This window comes from Trachurus japonicus, chromosome 8 (genome assembly GCF_045865225.1).
Source record: "Trachurus japonicus isolate A0001 chromosome 8, Traja_1.0".
In the NCBI taxonomy this organism is placed as follows: domain Eukaryota; kingdom Metazoa; phylum Chordata; class Actinopteri; order Carangiformes; family Carangidae; genus Trachurus; species Trachurus japonicus.
In genome coordinates, this window is record NC_140914.1 from 21,536,660 (window position 1) to 21,562,996 (window position 26,337).

General features: G+C 44.5%; 1 protein-coding gene across 5 annotated transcripts; it reads left to right on the forward strand.

The window, feature by feature from the left end:
- Window positions 1-951: 951 nt before the first annotated feature.
- On the forward strand, window positions 952-26,337 carry epn2 (epsin 2). Of its 5 annotated transcripts, XM_085784653.1 has the most exons (11): window positions 952-1,131; window positions 7,841-8,630; window positions 10,682-10,836; window positions 16,129-16,241; window positions 17,448-17,552; window positions 17,904-17,990; window positions 18,021-18,090; window positions 19,126-19,278; window positions 19,680-19,772; window positions 21,019-21,246; window positions 22,569-26,337. In XM_085784653.1, the coding sequence occupies exons 2-11, from the start codon at window positions 8,200-8,202 to the stop codon at window positions 22,904-22,906; spliced, it is 1,773 nt and encodes a 590-aa protein (XP_085640779.1). In that variant the 5' UTR covers window positions 952-1,131; window positions 7,841-8,199; the 3' UTR covers window positions 22,907-26,337. The 5 variants fall into 5 exon arrangements, with proteins under 5 accessions (XP_085640779.1, XP_085640777.1, XP_085640780.1 ...); XM_085784651.1 differs by having other exon boundaries at window positions 17,904-18,090; XM_085784654.1 differs by having other exon boundaries at window positions 17,904-18,090; window positions 19,680-19,709.

A 26,337-nucleotide genomic window follows, 5' to 3' on the forward strand; every position in this document is an offset into this window, starting at 1 on the left:
TGTACAGCACATGAATAGAAAGCCAAAAACCATCATGCAGAAAAACACATTGGCCACTCACTCCACAAACTGCAATTCAGGTTTTGGCAACTTTTGGCTGTGTGCTGGCAGAGATGTAAAACTGTGACGTTTTTGATCCCTTGCTTCTATTTTTATGCAACACGCTCGCCATCTAAAACATCTACGCATGTGGACTTCTATTCTTAGCTCACTGTACACTTTTCAGGGAACCCTTTCATCTCTATTCATAGCACCTGATCTGGCTGCGTGTTTTGCAAGTGTCTGAAACTTGTGACGACTATGCCCCTCCCCTAAAATCTTGATTGAAGAGACGGTTGCACAGTGGAAAAGCCTGCAGATGTGATGGAATGTTGTTCTGCAATGTTTGTGGCTTGCATGAGGCACACCTGTAACACAGACACACAGACACACACTGGGCTAAACTTGATATTAACAAATATTGGCATTCAAGCTTGTGTGTAGTATGTTTGTGCATTTTATTTCCTATAACTGACACAACCTGGGGAAAAACCTGATTTACCTGACAGGTCTGTTTAGGCTCTAAAATAGCAAAAACAAAAGGGACAACCACTACATCTTACAACATAATGGCCCTTGCAATTTTAAATCCTGAGGCAGACATTGTTAATCAGCAGTGACACTAATTGCAGTCCTGTTCTCCCACCAGTTAGCTGATGTGTTTACTGTGAGAACTTGAAATACATGAATTGTCATGATGGTAAATTTGTTTGGCACTGTGAAACTGACCTGCCCCGGTGGTAATGCATCATTATATAGGACGTGGGGGGTGACACAATGGTGATTTTCTGCGGAGGATCTTCTCACTCAGTGCCCACGGCCAGTCAAGCCGCCCTGGTCGGTCACACCCTTCCCAGCCTCCCCCCTCCCACTCTGCCCGCCATGTTCTGGAGGAGGAGATACGTGTAGCTTGGCTTTAGCTTTGGCTTAGCATTAGCAACGTATAGCTAGGCGGAGGCGCAACAAGCTCCTTGAACGCCGAAAAAAAGTAGTCTATCTTGTTTTTCCCCCCCTTTGGATTTGGCGTAACTCGTGTATGGGTTTATGTCCCGGGACTAAAAAGTAGAGCCTGGCGCAGCACTAAAAGATATGGTAAGTTGCCGTCGGCTTCCAAGACGAGTTGTTTTGTTATCCCAGGGTGTCCTGTAATCCAGTTCGCCGCGGTGGTGATGTCTCCACCGAGCACCCGTCTCTGGCTGCTAGCTCCAAGGACCGCTAACTAGCCTAGCATGCTATTTATCTTATCTTAGCGCTGAAAATACACCAGGGAGCTGAACCCGGAGCGGTTGTGTATCCAAGGGGTACACGACTAATAAATGACGACCCTTGTTTTAGCCTACAGAAACTGAGTGAAGAACAATGTAGCTTTCAGACAGTACCCCGGTAACGTTAGAGCGGCTGGGTTTGCTAGCCGCCGATACAAACACAACAGCCGTTAGCTTTGATCCAACTTTTTTTTTTCAAAGCCCAAGTTTTGAGAAATGCAGGAATAGTCCGGGGTTTGGATTTCAAAGCGCTAACAAAAACTAATGGCAAACCCCAGTTTTGCAGACCATACAGTGAAACTAAGTTGTGTCGGACTTGATACTTTTTCGACCTGTGGTAACCGACTACACCAACGTAAGCAAGTTAACACGGCTCGGCTCGGTTCGCTAGCGTGTTTTTGCTACAGCTAACGACAAATACTTGCCGCAAGTTTGCTCCCAACTTGCTAGCGTTAGCGGTTTACCCCAAGTAGCATATGGGTTTAGTTATTCCACCCTAAGTGGTCATTCAAGGGACGGTGCACAAACCTGTGTCTCCAGCATCGTTACACCCAAGAGTATTTCAAAATTCAAACAGGTTATTATATTGAATTAATCGGAAATATGCATATACATTTGTGATTTAGCTAAAGCTACTTTAGCTTAAGTGCTATCAGTCACATCAGTACGAGGAAACGCCGTGATTTTTTTGTTTTGTTTGTTTTGTTCATTGAGCTACGTGATTGATTTTTATTTCCTCTACCTGTATGTGATACTGCGATAGAGGTGACTGCAAAGTAAAACCGTCCTGCTGAGACCGATCAAGGTAAAAACTTGACGTCCATGTACTTTCTAAAGGTTTTTATAGGGACATCCTTAACGGTGGTGTGGGCGCTGTCTGTTTACACGCCCGGTTTCCAATCGCCTAACCCGCTGCTCTAGGCAAGCAGTAAATGTTGACTGAAAGATAATGAACAGCGGTAGGGTTTATTTGTTTGAATGGGTATGTTGGTATATGGAGGAGAGACTTTTCTCTCTTTTTTTTCGAGAGTAGCACTGCGCCTTCATAAACGTGGCTTGAGAGAGAGAGGGGTAGGGCTTTGTCTATTGTCAGGATGATCAGTCAGTCACAGTGGGTGACAGATGCATCATCACCGTCCTCCTCCCGTCCCTGACTTGGCTTTGTCTCTCTTGCCCGGCGTGTGAGGAGGACAAAAGGCGGGGTGACATGCCGATCAGAAGGTGGCCTCCCCTCACTGCTCAAGGCGTAATGCTCCTCATATCCCACTTGGACGTAGAACAACTTGGGGGGGCTTTTTTAAACATGAGTTAAGGGGGTTGATTGTCCGAGGGTTAGACTTGATTACGACTCGTTTTAGTTTGGCTTGTAGGGACTTAATCCTCGAGTTGTTAAGGATTAGATTCTGGTACATGTTGCTACTGGTTACAGTTGAATCACCTCGCATAGGAGAGTAAATGGATGGTTCAAGAACCGGCTGGGCTACTTGATGTCACATTGTTGAACACTCCTCCAATCTGTCTTTCTTAACCTATAAAAAAAGAAGCAGTGTCACACAAATTCAAGCACACAAGCACCTGATTGTGCAAGCCTTCTATCTCCAGATCAGCTTTACTCTTGCTGTGTGGGCCTGGCAAGGTAGACCTGTTCTCAGTGTACTGCTTCTCAACCGCTAATGCTAATCACAGTTTACGCAGCCTTTGCCAAGGTGCATACAGACACTGGCACATGCATACAAGGAAGGTTTGATTTGTGTTGTTGCACCAGGCAGTTCACTTGTGTCGTGCTCAGTTTATTTCCTTAAAGGACCATTACTGTCCAGAGTCTACAGGAATGTTTTTGCTCATATCGTCGCCTCGCAAACTACCCACAGCTCGAATTGGAGTAATGAAATATAAAAATAAATAAATATTATTTTCAATGAAGTCCCTTCTACACCTTGTCTACACTGGCACAGTGATAACTGTCTAGCCAGGATTGTGCGTCTTCCTCCATTGACGTGATTCATTTGCAGACATCAGTGTATCTATCTGTGTGTGTATACTCTTGTATTGCTGAGTTTGTGCTGACAGGCCGTGATTTGATCAGTTGTGTTTACAGTTTAATATTAGTGTTGTCTGTCTGTGGTTCATGCACTCACACTATGGTGTTAGAGGTTAAAGTGTGAGAGGCCATTTTTGATAGTTGTCACACACTGGTTGCAAAATAAGAGATTATTGAAAGTGATCAAGCTTCATATTGTTGATGGCTAATTTGGGATTAATCCTTTGTGGCCACAGCAGATAGATGCATGCCTCTTGTGTAGTTGTGGTTGCACTGTCAATCTTCTGCTGATGCCGTGAGTGTGTCCATCCATATGTAAGCGTCAACGGTCGTGAATTTCTGTGGTTTTGACAGAAAAGACGAAGACAGCCATACACGGCAGAGCCACCCTGGATGATATCAAGATACAAAGGCACAAGATGTAGGTTGATAAAAAGGATATGTTAAATGTTATTCAGTTTAAACACAATATCAACAGTGGGTGGTGTGTATCAAAACATATGAACAAGTACGGAAATCTCTGTTGTCTCATGGCAAAAATGTCAAGTCCCCCAACCTCAAGGTTTCGGTTTTGGAGACTGAAAGGACGGGGGCAGCCTAGTTGTGTGTGCGTTCATGTGAAAAGAGCAGACCCAGGACTCTTGTTGGTTCCTCTGTCTTCTACATGGTATACTGGCAGTTTGACAGGGATGATGGGCTCAGTCATTTGGACATAATGAACTTGCACTGACACATGAATTTGTGTTTCTACACACACACAGACGAACTTAAGTCCTGTGTGCTTTCTCCTCTGGGCCTCGGGGCTCGAGTGATCTAAGCAAAAAAGGACTGAAAGAAGGTGGGCCAGCGGCGTCTTGCGGTGGGGGTTGTTCCGGGGTGGGGAGGGGGTAACGGGGGGTGGCGGCGCGGACAAGACAGACTCTCCTCTCTTCCTCCTGTCTGCCTCGGGTGAATAGGTGATTATAGCAGCAGATGTGTCATTAGGTCTGAGCAGTATTCATGAGGATGCAGGATGAGGGAGGAAGGTGACAAGGGAACGTTTTGGAGGAGGAGGAGGTGGTGGCGGTGGGGTGCTCCACAGGAATCACATTTCACTGGCGTGAAGTGAATTTACGGGATGTGCCAAGTTGTTTTCTTACCCCCTCACACACACTCTCACTCCTCCTCACTTCCTCACCCTCGTCCCCCCCAGCTGTCTTTCTCTCCATGGCATTGCTAGGCAGGAAGCTCCACGGAGCAGATGCATACATGTGCACAAATATGCAGAAAACTTATCAAGTTTAGGAATTAAAAGAAAGGTGTGTCTTGCTTTTATTGAACTGAACAGGTAGCCAATCACTTTCTCCACTCTTAGTCTGTTCATGAAAGTACTTAATTTAGGAGCATGTTGATGCACGCCTGGTGCAGGGATCACACAAGTGAATAGGATTAGTCATCATGGGTCTCCATTGATGCTATGTCTGAGGAACAGTGTGCACAGAAAGATCTTTGCTCTTGATTTCAGAGAGCATTTTAAAAATACATTTGGTATGTTTGGGTTTTCTAATGAATGTGTTGCATGACAGTTAGTGAATGATAAGTTAAAAGTGCACCGGCCTATGTACTATCTGACTAAATAATCAAGGAAGGAAGAGATCCTGCTGTGGCTTGTATTTCAATATTGTCTATCAGCAAAATTAAATTGTATTTCTATGCAGTACAAAAACACTACTTGACGGTAAATCTGTGTTTCTTAACTTAATGTTACGCGCCAAACTGTCTTTATGTGCAGAACTAAGATGTGCTGCTCCGCACACTTTCCATAACTGTGTGAGTCAGGAAGTGATTAGTAGCTGGGCTGCTGATCTGTCAGAAACAGGACAGAGGAGTCATCAGTCAGTCCTCGTCATCATCAGACTGGAAATGGTTTATCTCCCCTGCCACCCACCGAAGGGTGGAAACACATTTTTACTCACTCATTGCTCCGACGTGTCTGAGAGCAATACGCTGAATGTTAAAATACTGATCCTCAGAAAGAGCGCAGATAAAGGCCCATTACGGAATTGATCTATATTAGAATAATAAAAAAAAATGAGCAAAGCTTTGAACCCAGCTCTTCTAAAACTAGCTAATGCTTATGTACCTTCTCTGTATGAAAGGTCCTGACTTTCCCTACTGCTGGACAGGTTATCAAAACAAATCATCTTTTTTTAACATAATTTAAAGTTTTGTATGGAATGTATGGAGATAACTTACTTGACCCATCTCTGGCAACAGTGTCATCAAAAACCAAAGATGTACAAAGCTCTAAGATACAAATGTAGGCCTACCTAATAAACTGGGGACTCAGAGGATTTGCTCATAATCTAAGGCAGATTACTGCAGACCCTTTTTGGTACAGTATAAATCACTGAGTAAGACATTATCCTGTAAGACACTACTTGTGTAGGTCTTTGTCTGCGTCTGATTATCACTTTTATGTTTTCTCATTGCAGGGATCCTGATTGGTCCCAAGTAATCTTGTGTTTGCTTCTGAGTGTTTTGTGTTTGCTGCCATTTCTTGTCCTCTAAGCCCACCCAGTGAGCTGCTTTACCACTTAAGGCTTTCTGAACTCCCTGGGAATAGCATGACCACGCAGACCTGGCTGCCCTCGACACCATTCATTTTCAACACCCCGACTTGTAATTTGCAATTGAGTCAAATTACTAGGGATGCACCGATGCATCGGTCTAACATCGACATCGGCCGATGTTCGGCTCGTTGACTGCCATCGGCCATCGGCAAAAAAAGATGACATTCACCGATGGCAGTGGCCGATGTTTATGTTGGTTTAAATGCCTCATGAGCGCTCGGGAGGAACCTTTCTTTTTTCCTTTGTTTGGGGGGGAAGATATTAGTGGTGCAACGGATCATCATTGATCTGTGATCTGTTTGGATCAATATCTTCGGTTCAGCACACATGTGATCCGCGGATTGATTTTTGAAAAAAAAAGTTGCGCGCATGTTTAATAAACACGCTTGATATGTGCAGCGTGGTCATGGCGAGCGGAGGAACGGAGGAGCCTGAACGCCCCTCGTCATTTAAATCCCCTGTATACACCCGTTAGAGAGGAACTCGTCTGGTCGCTTTTTTTTCCTCTAACCTCCGCCTGGCCACGTGTATGTATTTACAACGACGCCAGCGAGAAATCAATAAATGGAGCGGTGGATTACGTAACTGTTATAAACATTACGTTACGCAGCGCGTCTGTGTCGCGGTGCCACAGAGACAAGAGCTGGGACACGGGGGGCGGCCAGGTAGACTACTACACTGATGCAACGAGAGAGACGCCAGGTGAAGGCAGAGAGCCTCCGTTCTCACTCGTTACCAGTCACAAGTCATGTAGTTAACTATCACAATTACTCTGGGGCTTTTTAATTGAGGTAAAAATGTAGCATAGCCACGGGAGAAATCCTGCTAAATTCCTCTTTCAGTGTACATTATACAGATTATTTTTAGTTCATCAACTGTTTGGGAAAAAACAACAACCTTTTATCCTTCTGTCTCTGTGTTACTAGCCTACTGAGCAAGTTGGTTAATTGCAGATAAAGGGGGTTAGGGAGAGAAGTTGAAGTAATTAGACATATTTGAGCATTTTATTTAAAAAAAACCACTGTAAGTGTTTTAAGGTTATGTCAAGTAAAAATTGACATTAAAGTTTGTTTTTGTTTCATAAATTTGTCTAACTGAATTTGTGCTCATTAAATAATAATATGATGAAGAGCTGAAAGACTTTTAAAATAGTTCAGTAATGTTTCTGTGGCACCAAAGACGGAATAAATAACAAAAAGAAAAAACATCGGCATCGGCCATCGGCCAAATTGTTATTTTAAGCATCGGCATCGGCATCGGCCCAGAATTTCACAATCGGTGCATCCCTACAAATTACTGTAAACTGGAATGAGATTACGAAAGTGCAAGCACAGGTTTTGGTCACACACCACCCTGGCCTTGTATAATACGAAGGAGGCAGTCTCTTTACGCCTGCATGGAAATTGCTTATATAGTGTGAAAGTATGAAATGTATTGTTTTGTCTAGTTTCAGAAAGGAAGCCACTACAGCTGTTCCTATAAATACAAATTATCTTCACCATCTTTATTTAGTTGTGACACTGAGAAGCAGCGTTTGGTGCAGGATAAAACTGTGACTCTGCTAGATGGTTTGTTGTCAGTTTTATCAATTATTTTTGTTGAATGAAATATTCTTGGATAATAGATTTTCTCTTCAGCTGTTTATCGCTTAGTTTTTTTTTTTTTTAGAAAACAATGACTTTAACACAGATCTTTAAAATACAGAGCAGGTTCACATTTGGACACTTTCTCTCAGAAGCTGATAAGAATGAAGATGTGCTGCTGGTGTTATGCTATTTTAGTTTGGGTGTAGTGTGATATATTTTCTCTTTTCACACACACACACAATGTTTTTTTTTTCTCTCTCTGAAAAGCTAATGTGTTATTTGTCTGTTCTGTCCTAGGTGATGGCGTGGTCATGTGTGCACCCAGCCCCATTTGTGTGGAGATGGTTTTAACAGACGCTGTGTTGGAGGACTCAGGAACGCTACACTGGCCTGGAGAAGCCTCATAGACAAAACACACACCTGTAAACAAAACAAAAAAAGACTTGCGCATACACACTCCAGTTCTGTGCCGTGAGAAAGGACGCAAGACACACGGACACGTAACACGAGCTTCACCTGAAGCACACACACATCGTCATAATCTGTACATTTTAGCTGCTCTTTTTTTTTTGGGACAGTTTTGTGTCCCCATTCCTCTCCTGTGTGAGAGTATACATCATATTTCTTCCTGTTTGTCCCACAACTCCACCGCCACCATGCCGAGCTCCACGATCCGCCGGCAGATGAAGAACATGGTGAACAACTACTCGGACGCAGAGAAGAAAGTGAGGGAGGCCACTTCCAACGACCCCTGGGGCCCGTCGTCCTCTCTCATGTCCGAGATCGCCGACCTCACCTACAACGTGGTGGCCTTCAGCGAAATCATGAGCATGATCTGGAAGCGGCTCAACGACCACGGCAAGAACTGGCGCCACGTCTACAAGGCGCTCACCCTGCTCGACTACCTGATCAAGACGGGCTCAGAGCGAGTGGCGCTGCAATGCAAAGAGAACATCTTCGCCATCCAGACTCTGAAGGACTTCCAGTACATCGACAGGGACGGCAAAGACCAGGGCATCAATGTCAGGGAGAAGAGCAAGCAGCTAGTGGTTCTGCTCAAAGATGAGGACCGCCTAAAAGGAGAAAGGTAAGATAAAAAAAAAAAACATGGAACACAAACGGTGGTTAGAAATCAGCCTGTGTATATGCAAGGCTCCAGACTAACCTTTTTTATTAGGAGCACAGAGGCCCCTAACCTAAAGTTTTAGGAGCACAAGCTAAAAATTTAGTGGCACACACTGTAAATTGTCTTGCAAAGCAAATATTCACATTTCCTTTTCATTCATGATCCTCACACACATTGGCCTTACACCTGTAATGACAGATACGAAAAATAAACAGCTAATTTACTAGTTAAAGTAGATAAAAAATGTACTTTCTACAGTCTGGAGCCCTGATATGGGTAGGAAATATTGTGACTCAGCATTATTGTTGATACTGTAGGGCCATTGGGTCTAATATACTACAAGACGGTGCTTAAATCTGAATTTACCAAGTCATAAAAGAGGGGATGTGACAATAATAGACTGGTAATAGATGGTCCTCTCCCCAGACTGTGACTTTGAATTTGTCCTTCTCTTCTATAATGGCGCCCAACAAATTGCCAAATCACCAGACCAGAGTCAGTAGTTTGAATCGCACATTGTTGGTGAAGGCAGCTGTGGCGGTGAAAGTCAGCGAGGTCATCCAAACCACTCCTGAACCGTACCAGACCCAGCCACGGCATCCTCTGCAGCCATCCACGATGACGGTCACTTTGACTGCTGTGCCAAGCTGCCTGGAGCCGTGCAGGAGAGGTGCTCTGCAGTGTGTTAGGATTTAACTGTTGAACAATGACCGGTCCGAATTTATCACAGCAGACAGAAGCTTTATAACCAAAGTTAAAGCAGAAGTAAGCGGAATATTTGTGTTAATATAAGTCTTAAATAGTTATATCTTCCGACGGCAATCACTTATATAGAGTGTTTGGTCCGAAACACGGGTCTGTCAGTCACTCTGCTCTGCTGTAAGCCGAGGAGAAAACGTCTTGTATACTTCCTTGTATCCTACAACCTTTATCCAATGAGGAGAGAGAACGGCATGAAGGGCTGTGTGTGCAGCCATGGGATGCGCGTGAATGTGGTGACGTAGGGATGAGGACCAATAGATCCATGAGGAGGGCGGGGACTACCAACTAACGAAATTAGCCAAAACGACCGGATCGCTTACTTCTGCTTTAACAAAATTAAACTAAACTGAAGAAAGCCTATGCATAGTACTGTGAGTCTACTAATTCGACAGTTCATGTTGATTGACTGTCTATATGACATCAGCACCGACTCAATTTCCTGCACAATGGCATTGGCAAGTTTAACTCAGGCGAGCTTAGACAGTTTTAAATGGTAGTTCCTGTATCTCAATCTAAAACCACTACAGAGAAACCCACTAATAATCAGTCCGACGATCATCAACACTCATTGTTAACAAATTCTAATGACAGCCACAACATCAGTGGGGTTTTACTGTGGGTTTTCCCCTTGATAGTATCGTACTGTGGCTATATCCCCCTGGGAGCCGGGGTACTTTAGGACTTTGTTTAGAACCAAACAGGTGTGGAAACACAATAAACAAAGACCAAGCTTAAAAATGACCACAGTTAATACTCAATCCCCAAAAACCTGTTTTAAGCAAACGCCACTCTGGGTATCAGTTGTCATCTTGGTTCGTTCTCTGTGACTGTGCTTGAAGATATTGCTGAATAACTGCGCTTAGAAAAAAGGGATCAATTTGACCTTTTCTGGCCTCGAACTCTGGTCTCCTTGAATTGTTCATTCATTTGTCTTTTTATAACACACCATCTCAGACGCAGATGAGATTTTGACCAAATTTAGGGCATTGCACATTTCCAGAATTAGACTAACTGGCCTAAGGCGGATGCTTCATTATTTGTTTGACAGCATGTTTAATCCCCCATAATGATTTTGCTGTGGTATTTTAGAATCGAAAACATTTGAAAGCCAGATTCTCAGGGTGGTTTTGGTCTTAGACCTGATCTCATTATCTCAAAGTCCCTTTGGACGTCACAGCAGCGATTATAAGAGTCTTGATTTGAGTAAAGATGACTGATTTTATTCCATTATGTTTTTTTGTCCCTGCTAGGTCTCAGGCTTTGAAGACCAAAGAGCGCATGGCCCAGGTGTCCACAGGGAGCAGTCAGATGGGCTTTGGCCGAGGCTCATCTCAGCCCAACCTCTCCACTTCCTACAGCGAAGAGTACGGCAGGTCAGAGGGCTCACCTGCCTCCTACCATGGCTGTGAGTATTAGCTAATAGTTTTCTCGCCGGCGGTAAACGCACCCAGACACACAGGGCTCACGTCTCGGCAACACATGGCATTAACAGTATACTCCATTATTATTGTGTCCCACTTGGTGCAACTTTGGCCTACATCCTGAAAACCCGCCCCTCCCCCTGTTCTGTCTCTGGCTTGCAGTCCCGCAGTAGGGCTGCATTCCTCAGCTCTCTGTCTCACACACAGAGAAGAGGAAGCAGAGTTCACCCCCAACCTCTGTCATCCATATGACAGAGGAATCTCAGTATATCACTGCTGAATTATGAGCGCTGCTGCTGGGATTTCACTTGCTTTATAAATAATCTCACCGCCCTCAGATACAAGGTAGAGTGATCTATCTTTACTGAAAAGTCAGTAGGAATATACACAAGTTGGGTTGTTTCATGCCAAACTGAATGGTTATACGGTTGATATGCTGGACACTGTTGCGCACTTTGCATTCATTACACAGGTTGGACATCTAATTAAACACACGGCATGCTGAATCACTGATATGTGTAGGGAGTAGTTCCCAACCATGGGCAAACTATTCTTGAGAAATTGAGTGTTAAAGCTTTGCGAATAGGCACCTTATGTCAGCAGCCCATTAACACCCAAATGACTCTCGTACATTGCACATCATTTGCAAAACAAACATCTATGCTTCATTGTGTCTCAAGTTGATCATAATTTATTTATCTTGTGTAATGCTCGTAACTGGAGAATTAATGAAGGAAAAATGTTTGTTTTTGCCGGCACAAACGAGTGAGTCACCACTTTGGAGTCATTTGGATGTTAATGGGGTGCTGAGGCTTGTGCCCGCAGTGTAATTTTCCCAAAATGGTGCAAGCACAGTTTTTAATTTTGCCTGATGTGCACAGCACCCCTGCTGGAAAAAGACACCCTGGGCAAACATTGGATATTGTCCTCTTTTTATTTGATACAGTCCATTAGAGACAGAGCTGGAGCCAGTGATGGCCAATAGAGATACAAATGCCCAGTATAAAGTAGGGATGGCAATGATGTACAAATATCCGATTAGTCATTAAATTTAAAAAAATCAAATAGTTAATGAGACGATTGTCTTGTCTGAAAAAATGTGAACCTTCCCTTTTTGTGAAACAACTTCTGTATGAAACAACTAAACAACAAAAAACAAATTAAACTGAGGCGCAGCGCAAACTCAACTGGGATGAGAAGCGCTACCGTTACAATATTCTCCAGTACCGATTCTCAGTACAGTTCCCGATTTCATTTTAAAATGACGGACGGCTGTTTTTCAGTCTGTGATTTAAACTGGTGGTACCGCTCCTCTGGTACCGCCAGTCGATACTGCTTCTCATTTGTGTGTGCACATTACACCTGTCCTTTTAAGCTGCTGTGTGATATGTGGTTTTGTGTTAACATTCCTCTACCACCTAGTTATTCTTACTCTTGACATAAAGACAAAGTTCAAATGAGCTGAGAGGAAGATGGAGTGGGTGAGAGAAACAGAAATCACAGTGGGGAGACAGTAATTCAGAGGGAGACACAGGGGAAGAATGGAAAAGTCCAAATGAAAGAATGAACCTTGGCCTCTTCTCCTTTCTCCTTCTGACCTTCACTTCTTTGTACACAGTAGGATTACTACATATGTGTGCACGCCTATGGGTGTGTGAGCGTGTGTCTGTTGCAATGCATGTGTGTTCATCCTCCTTGAATCTTACGTGTTCCACAGAGCAGAGGTTCATCTTTTTATGTCGTGGCCTACATTCCTGTCTGTATGTTATGTTTGAGTGTGTGAGGCTCGCAAGCGGAAGCTCCAGCAGCTGAGTCATCAGACAAGAAAACTGAAGGAGAGATTGGCCAATAGGAACGAGGCTGGGCAGTGGCTGTGGGCGTTGCCAGGGGTGTTCAGATTCCAGTCGAACTTTCCGTGTATTGTTGTCCAGATGGGGGGGGGGGGGGGTTGAATGAATGGCCATGCAAGTGTGACTGTCGGTGTTAAATTAACATGCTCCCCATCCCTGAAGTGTGTTAAAAGAACTGAAGTTTGCTTCATTAATTAACACAAAATCTATTCTGGCTGTGGTTTTCCTTAAGTTACCAGCCAATAGATGAATGCTGCTGTTACAGTTAGAATAGCTCACTCCCTGATACTATACGAGGTCACTAAGTTGAGCCAAAAGTTTAGGATTCTATTTTAAAAATGCAGATGGTGCACAAAATACCAATACGGAACCCCAAATCAGCAACTTTGCATATAGACTTAAATATTTGAAATTCATTTTGTGTTATCCTGTTTAAAAACTGTTTAGTAAGGTAGATCCAAATAACGAATTTGTGTGGTGGACGATGCTGAGAAGCTAAAACATCTTTTTCAGTTGAAAATATTAGCATTTTCTTTATTTCTTGAAAAGGCCTGTGCAATGAGACAAAGAGCGATATACAGATGAGTACTGAAAGTAATTTTAAATTGTTTGTTTATGTGTCGCACTTGTGTGGCGGTAAATGTGTCTTGTAATCCCATATGGGATGGGCCACAATGGTGGCATGACACGAAAATAAATATTCATTCATTCATTCATTCATATTTGTGTGTGTGTGTGAGCTGCCAAATAAGCAGCTTTAATGCAGTATGTGTGTTTACGTGTGCTTGTGTGGTCCTGTGAAGAGCTCACAGTCTTTGCTCAGTTTCTACTGTGTAAACGCACAACTTATATTCATATTATCATTCATCTTCATCACCATCCTGACCAGTGCCTTCGCCTGCAGCATTTAGGTCTCCTACTGAAGGTCTGAGGAAATAAAATCACATTTTCACAATTAGAAAATGAACAAAGAGATCATCTTAATTGCATGTGAGGGACCGTCCTCACACCAGGTTTCTAACAGCGACTCAGTTCTTCATGGAGAGAGACAAGAAACAAATGTGTCTGCAAATGTGGTGGTAGTTAGTGGTTGACAGTGACACCCTGGGGTAAAGAAAAAAAATCCTGTGAGCTATTATCACCACATAAATCTGCAGCCGATGACACTAGCAGTCATCAGCGCGTTTTACTTTTCTCAAACACCCAGCTCTCTCTGTGTTCAGCTCTTGAATTGCATGTTTGCAGAGTCGTAACTAACTTCTATTTTAGCTTAGAGTCCGTAAACATGGGACCAGTGAGAATGAAGGTTGCGAGATAAGAAACAACCGGATTAAAGAGCAGAGGGATGGGGCAGGGAAATGATTCAGAAGATTAGGCTTTTAGAAATGCATTTTTCTGCTAGCAGGCAGAACTGTCTGTGAGGTATGCCAAGAAATTGTGATTTTCCATATATGGTCCATTCCCACAGTAGTGGGCAAGAAACTGGTGTGTTTTACTTGGCATTGCACTATGTTTATTTATCTTTCTGACTTGTTACTATTAAGTGTTGCGCTGTTTGTTATTGTGTGCCAGTTTAGTCTCTCTTTAGGCCTAGACACTGAAAACTGTTATTTATACTCTCCCCTGCTTTGCCGTCGTTTTTGGAAAGATCTAAGGAGAATTCCAGGGAAATATTCCCCTCGATAGAACAAGGTACCACAGTGGAGAAATTTCTCACCTGTTGCACAGTGCTCGTGTTCTGCCTTGTTAATCGCTGAGGCTCCTGTCTGCTTTTTTTCTTGAATGGCTGGCTGTTGTCCAGAGTTTCACATATAACTACATCAGTGCAGCATCTTCTCCAGGGTCATACACCATCTGTCTGGGCGAAGTCTTCGGCGCAGTGGCGTTCTGCGTCTGTTCAGGGCCGACATGTATGTGATGTAGAGGCCATGGCTGAAACCCCACCAGCTAACCAAACACACCTTTTAGCCCTGGTACTTCTGGTCACTTTCCCTGAAGACACGCAGCCTGGAGACTGAGACAAGGGAAACATGGGTCATGACAGAGAGAGAGAGGGAGAGGAGACGAGGGCCTACGTCAAAGGGTGAAGATAGATTATTTGTTGAGCCATGGTGAAATCAGGCTGTTACGCTGCTCTGTAATCAACACAAAGTAACCTCTTTGAAAGCGTTTATCCCCAGTTCGTAAGCATTAAGTTTTTCTTCAGCAGTTTCAGGGAAGGCAAGGCCTTTTAACTGTTAAAGGAAATGTCCTGCATTGTATTGTTCATACCATTTCCTCATTTACTTCATGGAAACATTTGATGTGGCATATTTAATTTGAGTTAATTCAAAAAACCTGTGCAGGAGGATGTTAGTCAAAGTGTGAGGTTTCAGAATTAAATGTGTCGGATACTGAAACTAACCACCAATGTTTCCCCATGTTTGTGTTTGTCTTGTTTTGTCTCTGTGCGAAGGCCTTTGCATATCCTCCTCTAACCATTCAGAGGAGCTATCAGTTATCTAACATTAAATACAAGATCACCATGTAAGTACTCTGTGTGTTTGGGAGTGTCTCCACCAGCAGCAGAACATGTCATGACTGGTCCATGTTGTTTTGGGCTGAGACAGAGAAAGAGAGAAACGGTTCACGTGTGAGGGGAGTTGTCACTGGTACGATCTGACCTGCACAAGCACAACACTTTTTTTTTTTTTTTTGGGATGTACACAGTTTATAATGAATGAAGCACAAGATCTTATATTTAGCTAAAGAAGAATCAGGTCTACTGTCCAAACAACATCACCCACCCACCACATTCACACACCACCAACACTGCAGTGCACACCAAGCTGAACTGCCACAGAGTGACGGCATATAGAAAGAAAAGTCAAGAATTGTGATGGCTGATGTGGTGATGGGTGATGTCAGTTTTTTTTTATCATTGCCACCCACTCCATGTTTCCCCACACAAACAACAAAGTTACTGCTTCCTTAGAAAAACACACAGGGCCACATTCTGAATCAAATAATCCACTCTAAGCTTCCTTAATGAGTGTCTTTTGGCATTGTAATTCCTTCCTCCTGGCCTGAGAGTGTCCTGTGTGTATGTATGTGTGTGTGTGTGTGTGTTTGCCACGTGCAGCGCCTTGTGTATTTTTTGTGCTGCCACATGGCCTGATCTAATCCAATAAGCTGAATGGCCCCGTCGTCCCTCGGAGGCTAATTTAAGGCATATATTTACACACAAGTGTTTTCTGCACTGTATGAATGCATTTCAAAGGTGACTTTCTCCAACGAACAGCTGCACCGTGTGGAGATGCGAGCTGGTGTTTGTCGTAACGGTGCCAGTGACGCAACTATTCAGTATGACTCTTGTGCATATACAGTGTGTGATGGAGTCCCATGTGGCAGCGATGCTAACATATGCCCTGAACGTGTCTTTGTCAGCCACATCTCCCAATGCGGGCTCCGAGCTGGAGCAGGCCAGACCTCAGACCAGCGGAGAGGAGGAGCTACAGCTGCAACTGGCTCTGGCCATGAGCAGGGAGGCTGCAGAGCAGGTACACACACGGACACAAATGCGTTGAAACACGTGTGCTGCTGACATAGAAGAGCACAACATGACCTAACACTGGAGTTGGCAGAAGCATTCATGGAAACCAGCGTAGCGCGATATTAGAATGTTTAACATGTACTAACTGAATTTAGAGGATCTATCAGTGCAGTCTTGTTCATGTATCTTGAATATAACACAAATAAGCATATTTCTGACATCCTGTAAACTTTAACTTAGTTAGTCAGTTTTATATTAGCTAGATGCATCTGTGTTTGTCAAAATCAGTCAACTTGCAAAAGGTTCCCACTTGCATCAACATTTCCGATGTCAGATTTCTGCTCAAATTTGAAAAACTATAGTGCACTAGAAGCAGCTGTAATTACTCTAGAAGCAGGATATGATCAAATTATTTATGGTCTCAAACGGCCTGCAAATACTACTACTAATAATTATATACCACTGATCTTGTACATCTTTTGCACAGACAATTATCTTGGCAATCAGCAACTGAAACCAAGGTGTAAAAATGTAATGGAATAGTTACTCTACATGATCTTGGGTTAAAGCAGAAGTCAGTGGTCCGGTCGTTTTCGCTAATGCTGCGTTCCAGGCAGGCTTTTGAAATCGTAAATTACAGCTTCAAGTCACAACTTACGACTTTGCAGCGTTCCAGGCAACCCACTCCTGTTTTTCCGACCTGTTTTACCGGTGAAAGTCACTACAACGGCCACTCGTAACTTCCGACCTGTGAACTCGTACCAGATCGAACTGGTGCGACTTCACGGTCGGAAAAATACGAGTTTCCTTGAACGCACCATAACAGTCCTCGTCCCTACGTCGCCACATTCACGGCGTCCCTTGGCTGCACACACAGCCCTGCATGCCGTTCTCTCTCCTCATTGGATAAAAACTGTAGGATACGATAAATGTTTTCTCCTCGGCTCAGAGCAGAGCAGAGTGACTGACAGACCCGTGTTTCAGACCACAGAACACTCTATGTAAGTGATTGCTGTCGGAAGATACAACTATTTAAGACTTATATTAACACAAATATATCACTTACTTCTGCTTTAATTTAAGTTTTCGATAAATATGAATATAAAATGGGATTTCATTGTTTACCTAAAATACCATGCCATCCTGAATAGCAAGACTGAATAGGAGAAGCTGTCCAGGTTCTGCTTGTGCTAACAGCACTGTGTCTGTTTAGGAGGAGCGCATTCGCAGAGGGGACGACCTCAGATTACAGATGGCCTTGGAGGAAAGCAAGAAAGAAGGTCCAGGCTCGGCAAAGCTGCCCAAGAAGAAGAGAGAGGTAGAACACACACAGTCTTTTCTCTCCCAGTCCCCGTACTCTGCCTGACCCTGTTCCTTCAGTGGCAGTAATGAAGCCTCTAACTGGCAGCAGATTGCGTAGTTGATTCGCCATTATTCTGCCTGAATAGGCGGCTGACTGGAGTTTGAGGCGAACACAGCTGAAGTGATGAAGAAGCCGGGCCGCATGACCACGCTCATGTTTTACCTCGGCACATAATGACATGGCCGATGTCAGTGTGTTTTCGTCATCTGTCCTCTCTGTGTCTATTCCTCTACCTCCTTCCCCTCTTGCTCTCTTTAATGTCTCCTGACCCCAGTCTTTCTAACCGGTTTTTCGGTCCCTTTCTAGCCACAGTCGTCTTTGATGGATCTGATGGATGTCCCGGAGCCTGGCGCCACTGCTGACCCCTGGGGCGCAGGGGCTGGAGCTGGAGCTGGGGCTGGGGCTGGAGCTGGAGCTGGAGCCGGAGCCGTGGCTGGAGCTGTGGCTGGAGCTGGGGCTGCTGCTGCATCAGCAGACCCCTGGCAGCCTTACGGTATATACACTCTCTCACTGGAAATGGTGATGTCATTTGATATCCCCACACTGACTATCATTCAGTGCGTTTACATGGACTTGAGTATCCCTGTATCCTGTTTTTGTGTTTGTAAACATCATATCCCGATTTTAGAAACCCCGGTTTTGCTACCTGGAGACCTCGGAAAAGAAAACAGGATACTGTGGCATTTATAGGTTTCAGCACGGTTTTCGCAGGTTACGGCATATGTCACACAGTCGAATAAAAGATGGCCTCTATTTGGAATCTCATTAAATCCACTAACACGTTTCTGTATCACCGTTCACGGCTGCGTTCACGGCTTCATCCACCTCTCCCTCATCCTACACAGTGGCAGTGACAGGTGGACAGCGGGCAGAGGTGAGGACATCCGTTGTCACTCTCTCCCCCGTTGCTAAATATAAGATGAATGAGCCTTACTTGCAACACGACCGGCGTTTAACAGCACCCACCCCGCAAGAGCAGATCGCACTGCGGTTTGCGTTACATAAACATCACAGGCGCCTGCGCTAATAAGACGCAGCAATCAGAAACCAGGATGCTGATATTCATCATGTAAACAGAGATATTAATAACCAGGTTTCTCTGTGTGCATGTAAACGCAGTATCCCAAATATGGGGATATTGCTCGTAACCGGGATACTCCTGTCCATGTAAACGCACTCATTGGAAAGAAGTATTTGTATGAAGAGTCGGTGTGTGTGTCTCATCTGTGCCTTCCACCTGCAGCTCTCCGCACTGTGACTCTTTGTTAAGTAGGAATGTCACTCCACTGGCTCAGCAGCATTACTGCACAAAAGGGCAGAGGGGGGCGGTTGTTCAGCACTAGTTTAACATGATGTTAGATGAGATACCTGTTGATACCTGTAATTGGAGCCTGCATGTCACTGCTTTGCTTGTTTTTTATTTTTCCTTTCACATCTTCCTCCTGCCATCTTCCCTCATACGCTTTGCATGTTCCATCCAACGCCCCCGTCCCCTCCCACACCTCTGAAACTCTCCTCCTCTCCTCAGGCTCCGCCCCTAAGCCAGCAGCCCCAGTGGACCCATGGGGAGCCCCTCCTTCTGTCCCACCCATGAAGAGCGGTGATCCCTGGGCATCAAACTCCACTCCTGCCTCTGACCCCTGGAGCTCTGGAGCTACTCGCCCCAAGACATCTAACCCAGGTGACCATAGTGGGGATAAACCAGCTCTGTCCCTGGCAACTACCACAACTGTACCTCCAGAGAGCTTTCAGACAAGTTCATCTGGGAATTATGTTTTTGAGTATCTGAGAGCTGTTGGCACTCCTTGTGTTTTTATTTTAAGAAATGAAAAAGCTATCTGAGCAATGGCTGGTTAGTGTCTCAAAGGTTCAACAGCTGCATCAAAAGAAGCACATACAGTAACATCTACATTGTGATTGTGATTGTTTTCATTTGTCTCTGTAAGTTTACCAAAATATCCAAACTCATTCATCCTTGTGTTGTCTGTTCCATATGTCTGTGTGTGTGTGTGTGTGTCTGCTGTCTTTTTATGTCATCCTCCGTCCGTGTGCGTGCGTGTGTGTGCGTTGTCCCCTTTTCAGGTAGCTTTGACCTGTTCAGTGCATCCAACGGTACGTCCAAAGAGGACTTCTCAGAGTTTGACAGCCTGCGCTCCTCCTCCTCTGTCCCTACTGGTACTCACCCTTGTCTTCGTCTCTCTAATGACACAGAGTCCGTGTTGTTTCTCCTCTGTCTGACATCACGCCCGTCTGCAGATAACATGGTTCCTGCAGGGCACAGACACACATGTCTTGTCTTTGTATGTAAATGTCACCAGACCTGAACAAAGACAGTGTTAGAACCACTGGAGTGATATATTTAGAAGAAAAATTAAAAAGTTTGACAATTCTCCACAACAAAATGCAATTATATGTTGTGGTAATCACATCGATTGGTGGCAAAAGTCACTCCTTGCTCTGGTCTGGTCCCATATCACTGTGGTCTAATCTATGCCGCTTTATGTGTTTATTTCTAAATGCATTAGACCTGTGCCATCCAGTTGATGGAGTCTCTCTCAGATCCACTTGTTTCTTTTTCTTTTTTTCTGAATTAAAACCATCCACATTTCCATTCACTGAGGTTTATGAGAGAGTTCAAGCCAACAGCTTGGCACAGGTCTGCGTGCTCTTCTCATGTGGTTTTGGCAGTCTGTGGGTGTGGGAGGGTGACATTGATGTCAGACTTTTTGCTCCAGCTCAACACAAACACTTCTGATATAGTCAAGGACAAGGTGAGAAAGAATGCAAACACAGGCATACAAACTAGCTCTGTAAAACTTCAAGCCCCCTTATCACAGTATGGTGTGTAGAGGACAAGAACTTAAAGGAGGCAGAATGACTTGTAGAAATGTTGCTCTTTGAATCAACAATGGCTGAAATCTACAGAATTTATGGGGCGTTAATACACACTCAGCCTGCTGATTTTATCATGATTTCTTTTGCTCTACTGCCTCTCAGTTCCTGTTGAGACCATCTCTGACATTTCCTCTGGTGTCTGTGTGTGTACGTGGCAGCTGGCACGCTTGGTTTTGGATGTCGATGTGTGCGAGTGCATTAATGAATGTCTCCGCTGCCGTCTGACTGCTGCCGCAAATACCAGCCAGGCTGTCTGCCTCTGATGTCCTCTCATAATACAATCTTCCAATCAGTTTATTGTATCAACTCAATTTTGTATTGCATGATAAATATGAATGCAGATTGCTCACGTGCAGGTGGATGAACATGGTTGTGTTGTCACGGGTGCCGGTAACAAGTGTCACGACCTGAAGAATGAAATGAAGCAAGATGCCAACCAACAAAACAAATGTTATTCATTATGTCACCATGTTTTCTCCCCCCCACTGGCGAAGCCCATGTCACACTCTTGTTCTCTGTTCCCCAGGTGATGGGGGCGTAGCATCCTCTGTCCCCTCCCAAGGCAGTCTCGTCAGCAGCGGCAGCCTGGACCTCTTCGACCCACTGCCCACCTCCACTTCTCTCACTACGAACCCAACTAGAAAGACTCCCGAGTCCTTCCTGGGTCCCAACGCCGCCCTGGTCAATCTGGACTCGCTGGTGACTAAACCAGCCCAGCCAGCACCAGTCGTCAACCCATTCTTGGCTTCAGCAGGTGGGCAGAAGATGAGAAAATGTTTTGCTTTGTTGAAATATTTTAAAAGTATATTCTTTAGGCTTTTTTGCCTTTAATTGATAGTATAGTCGAGATAGACTGGAAAGAGAGAGGGGGAAATGACATGCAGGAAAGGGCCAACTGAGTCCGGATTCGATCCAGAGCCGGCTGCAGCAAGGACTATAGACTCTGCATATTGGGCATCTGTTCAACCCACTGAGCTAAATGGCGCCAATAGTTTTTTGATGTTTAACTGGAAAAAAAGTCACGTGTTCATAGGAAAAGTTAAAGGGATAGTTCAACATTTTGGCAAATTGGCCCATTGCCATAAACCCTATAGTTTTAGGAGTAGGGAGTAGGTTCGTTACCTTTAATTGCCGGTTCAAGCTGTTTTTAGAACGGTGGAGCAGAGCCGCAAGCTGCTCAGAGCTACGCTACAGAGGCTCATCAAATACACAATCCAACAACTCCAAAACGCTCTCGTGGACAAGTTGTGACCTGCACATTCACCACGCTATGAGATAATAACAGAATGTTACGAGATAAATTCATGCAAAACCACTGATGAGCGTTCCCGTCGGGGGCAGTTTTCCAGCAAGCAGACTCTGTATTTGCCTGGAAAACAACTCCGTCTCATAATGTTCAGTTATTATCTGATAGCGTGGTGAACATCAGGTCACAACTTGTCCACGAGAGCGTTTTGGAGTTGTTGGATTGTGTATTTGATGAGTTTGATGAGGGAAACCAAGAAATCCCATGAGCCTCCGTAGCGTAGCTCTGAGCAGCTCGCGGCTCTGCTCCGCCGTTCTAAAAATAGCTTGCACTGACAAATAAAGGTAACGAACCTACTGCCATGACTATAGGGATTATGGGAATGGGCCAATTTGCCAAAATGTTGAACTATCCTTTTAAGGTCACTCAATTTTCTGTAGGTGTACGGACAAGACTTGTAAGCAGGTTAGCACTAGGTAACATGAAGTGATTAGATAACAGTTGGCAAGCTGGGGAGTAGACTCAGTAAGACATGGAAACACACGTGCGTGCCTGGACACACAGGCAGACACACCCATCTCCACAGTTTAATGCTGAATCATTCACCGTGTCCTGTCTACACTGGCTGTGAACTCAGCGGAAAGAGGGATGAGTCATATTTAATGTATTTCAGGAAACAACGGTTGCACGGCACAGTCACTCACACGCCCGTCCCCCACCTAGGTTCTTGTTTGTCACTTTGAATCCTATATGGATTTTATTTGATGTACCACAGCTTATTGACACCGTGAGCTCAGTCATATCTCCTCTCTTCTTCTGTCCCCATCCAGGCGCTCCTGCTCCAGCTGCAGCGGCCCACGCCAACCCTTTCCAAGTGAGTCAGCCGGCCCCCCCCACCCTCAACCAGATGCGGGTCAGCCCCATGCCCGCCGGCTTCGGCACCATGGCCGAGCCCATGTCCGTGCCCGCTCAGCCCATCACCATGGTACCCATGCCGGGGATGGCCCCCATGGGCCGCGTGATGCCTGGGATGGGGGTCGGACCTGGCGTAGGCGTGGGGATGAGCGCCGGCATCCCAGCCTCCATGTCCATGCCTCAGCCCCTGATGAGCATGCCCCCCCAGGCCGGGAGCCAGCCCGCAGGGACCACCAACCCCTTCCTGTTGTGAGAGAGCGACCGGGGGTGACGACTTGCCCCAGAGTTACCACCTCCTTCCTCTCTCTCTCTCTCTCTCTCTTCCACTTTGGCTCCTTAAGAGGCTACGAAATGAACAAGAAGATGTTTTATCCAATTTATTCCTTTTATAACCAACTCCTCCCCCCAGGTCGTAGTCCCAGCCTGGCCTCCTCCTACCTTACTACACTCCCCCCTCTCCACTCTCCACCGTTTATTTCTCTCTATGCTACAAGCTGCCTAGTTCTGTGTGTTCCATACTGGTCAGCCGATGACGTTGGTGACCACAAACAGTTTGCATCTGTCCTCAGACTTACAGAGTAGCAGTGGTGTTTACAGTTTTTCCTCCACAGAGGCAGGACAAGGACCCGGTCTCTCCCTGTCCCTGTCCTCCTCTCACTCGCTCGCCTCCTCTCCCTCACTTCTTCCTTTAGGACAGCTCCTTTCTTCTCCTGCGGTGAAGTGACAGGAGCGTATGACTGTACTAACGCCAGGATCTTATCTTTTCACTAGAGCTAATCTTTTATAAGCCCTGTCAGCTGGTGTGTATGTGTACGTGTGTGTATGCGTGCGTGTGTGAGCGCACATATCAGTACTTTTACACTGTGTATATTCCAGTGGGTTTTACTTACACACACTGGAGTAAGGATGAGAGATGGTCAGATGTGTTTATACTCTGTTATGCTGTGTGTGTATGTGTGTGTGTTACTAAGCAGGGATTTTGCACAATTTTTTGGCTTTTTTTTTTTTCCGCGACTGTTGGGCTCACCGTTACACCTTAGCTTAGGGAGGGAGGCTAACCGCTATAAAAACAGCCGAGACAGCACACATTGCCTCGGCTACTCGGTACCACTCAGTCACAACTCTCGTCCGGTCACTTCCTGTCACCTTGGACCTTTTTTTCCTGACCCCTCTACAAGAACTTTGAGCTCCAGGGTGGTGGTGGGGGGGGTCTGGGGGTTAACACGGACATCTTATCAGAAAAAGAGATGAACCCCCTCCTCGTTGGATTGGGGTTGAAAAGATGCGAAAATGCAAATTTGTGTTTGTGTGTGCTCATGCGCAGCGTTAATGCTCAGATACTAACAGCCACATGGTGATGTATGTGTCACTCCCCCAGTGTGTGTTAACAGAAAAAAAAGATATGAACTGTGATGGCATCAGTATTTTGCTATCTGAACATGTGGTGGATGCATCGTGGGACAGTTTTCTTTTTGTTTTTTTTTTCCCTCTCCTGTTTTAGTTTGTTCCAAGGGTCAAAGGGAAGAGATGGGTCATGTGTGTGTGTCCATGTGCGCGTGTATGAGAGAGAGAGAGACATGTTTAGCTTCCAAGTGTACTTTAATGAGCAAGGTTTTCATTTGTCACTTAGTTAAGTGGAAAACTGACTTAGAATTTGCTCAAGTTAGTTTGAGAGAAAACATGGGGTAATGTAGGCATCTACAGCCTTAAGTGTGTGTCAGTGTGTGCATGTATGTGTGTATTTGTGGGTGCATGTGTTGTGCGTTTGTGTGACCATCCATCAAAGAAGGTTGTGAAAAGAGCTCTGGGTTTAAAGGGCGTGTCAGGCAGTCAGCATCATGAGAGAGAGTTTACCTGCGAGTGGATTTACCGTGGCTAAGAACATTATCTGGTAAACTCACACACACACAGACACACACACTCGCACGGTGTTGCTCCTAGATTGGTCTATTGATAGCGCAGGGGAGCCCGCAGCAAACAACCGCAAGACACGTCTTGAAAACAAGCAGTTGTTAATTTTGTTGGTTACCTTTTTTTTGTTCTTGTTGTTATTTACCCATTAGTTGTAAGTCCATAGCCAAGCCTTTCTGAGTTTTGGAGCTGTGTACTAGCTAAGCCATGTATCATCTTCATTCTCTCTTTTGTCTATGTTCTGTCATTCTAGTTTTTTTTCACCCTATGGGTAGGCTATGTAATTCTCTTCTCTTAGAAGCACAACTGTTACCAAAGTCATAGCGACTGTGATTTCTGAGGTTGTCATACTTTGAGTAGTTTGAACAGTAGGGTCACACTTCACTGACATTTTTTTTTCTGTATATGGAAGTTAATGATATCAGAGACTCCATTGTTATGTTTTTTTTTATATTTCAGAGCTATTTTACAGTTTGTTCAGGAGTTTGTGAAAGAAAGTGTTACTGTTTGCTGAATATCGGCACATTTACTGACGGCAAGCTAAGCGTCTCTGTCTCCTCTGTCGGTTGAGAAAAGTGGGTTGATGAAATACAGCTAAAGATGATGAATGGCGCCTGGTGTATAGACCCTTCTTCTTCTTCTTTTAGGTCGCTCTGTTTTTCAGTTCTGTTAATATCACTGCCAATGTTGTTACTGTGGAAGGGGTTTCTCTCATTTTCGTTTCCCCCCCTGAGTGTGAGTTGGTGCCCCCTCCTGGTCTGCTGTGGTATTACAGCTACACCACAGGACCATTGATGTTTCCACAAAAGACAGATCTTCATTTCTCTCAGGCAAAAGGAGGGGCAGCCCCAACTGTGTGTATGATTTTTTTTTTTTCCCCTTTATTTTGGATGATGATACTGAAGGCGGTCATGTTGAATTTTATGCTTGGAGTCTGGAATGAATGGATGTGACAATTAACTTGCAGACCAGCAAACATTTTTAATCCTAACTAAATATATGCAAAAATTGGAGCTGGAAAAGTGGGGGAAAGAAAAAAAGAAGACTTAACGCTTGATGTGTTTTGCAAAGTTAGATTTGCTAATAAAGTCTTGTTTATTGAAAAGCTACTATGATACTCTACGCTACGTTGATATGATTTCACTGCGGCCTGACCTTTGACTTTACTCCAGCGATTGTGGAAAAGGTTGTGTTTATTGATGCATTTGGAAAACAAACCAACAAACAAAAAAAAAACCTTTACTGTCTTGAACAAATTCAGCACTCCAAAACTGTCAGATGACACTGCAGTTGACCACTTTTTCTTGATCCCTGCAGCAGTTTCACAGTCGTGGCTATGGTGCAGTGAAAATGTGGCCTGTGTGTAGCGAGCTCCTCTGTGTGTTACTATGTATTCACTATGCTTTTATCGAGAGGACTAACTGACCTTATTGACTGTCTGTCTTTATATGCATAAACAGCCTCCTTTATTCTTTTCCATGTCTGTCTATTTACCCTTCTCATAGTACTGGGAGCAGGCTGCTTTTTTTTATTGGATATGTGCTCAACCCGTTGGCATTATAACTGTATAATATAATTTATCATTTGTACTATTGTAACATACTGTTCTTCTGTATACCTTATTATTCTGTGTAATGGGTTTTGTAGGAAAAAATCACAGTGGTATTTTAACGGCATCTAAACAAACGAATGCAGCAGGCCGCACCCTGTTGGATGAGGACAACTGTAGCTGCAATGGTTCAAAATAAAATGTGTATCACTTCAGCTCTGTAA

Bases quoted from the DNA above. Each gene is read 5' to 3' on its own strand.
- epn2 (XM_085784651.1), top strand. From the start codon at position 8,200: ATGCCGAGCTCCACGATCCGCCGGCAGATGAAGAACATGGTGAACAAC. The intron at 18,091-19,125 runs GTATATACACTC...TCCTCTCCTCAG, and splicing joins AGACCCCTGGCAGCCTTACG to GCTCCGCCCCTAAGCCAGCA. The intron at 19,279-19,679 runs GTGACCATAGTG...TCCCCTTTTCAG, and splicing joins CCCCAAGACATCTAACCCAG to GTAGCTTTGACCTGTTCAGT.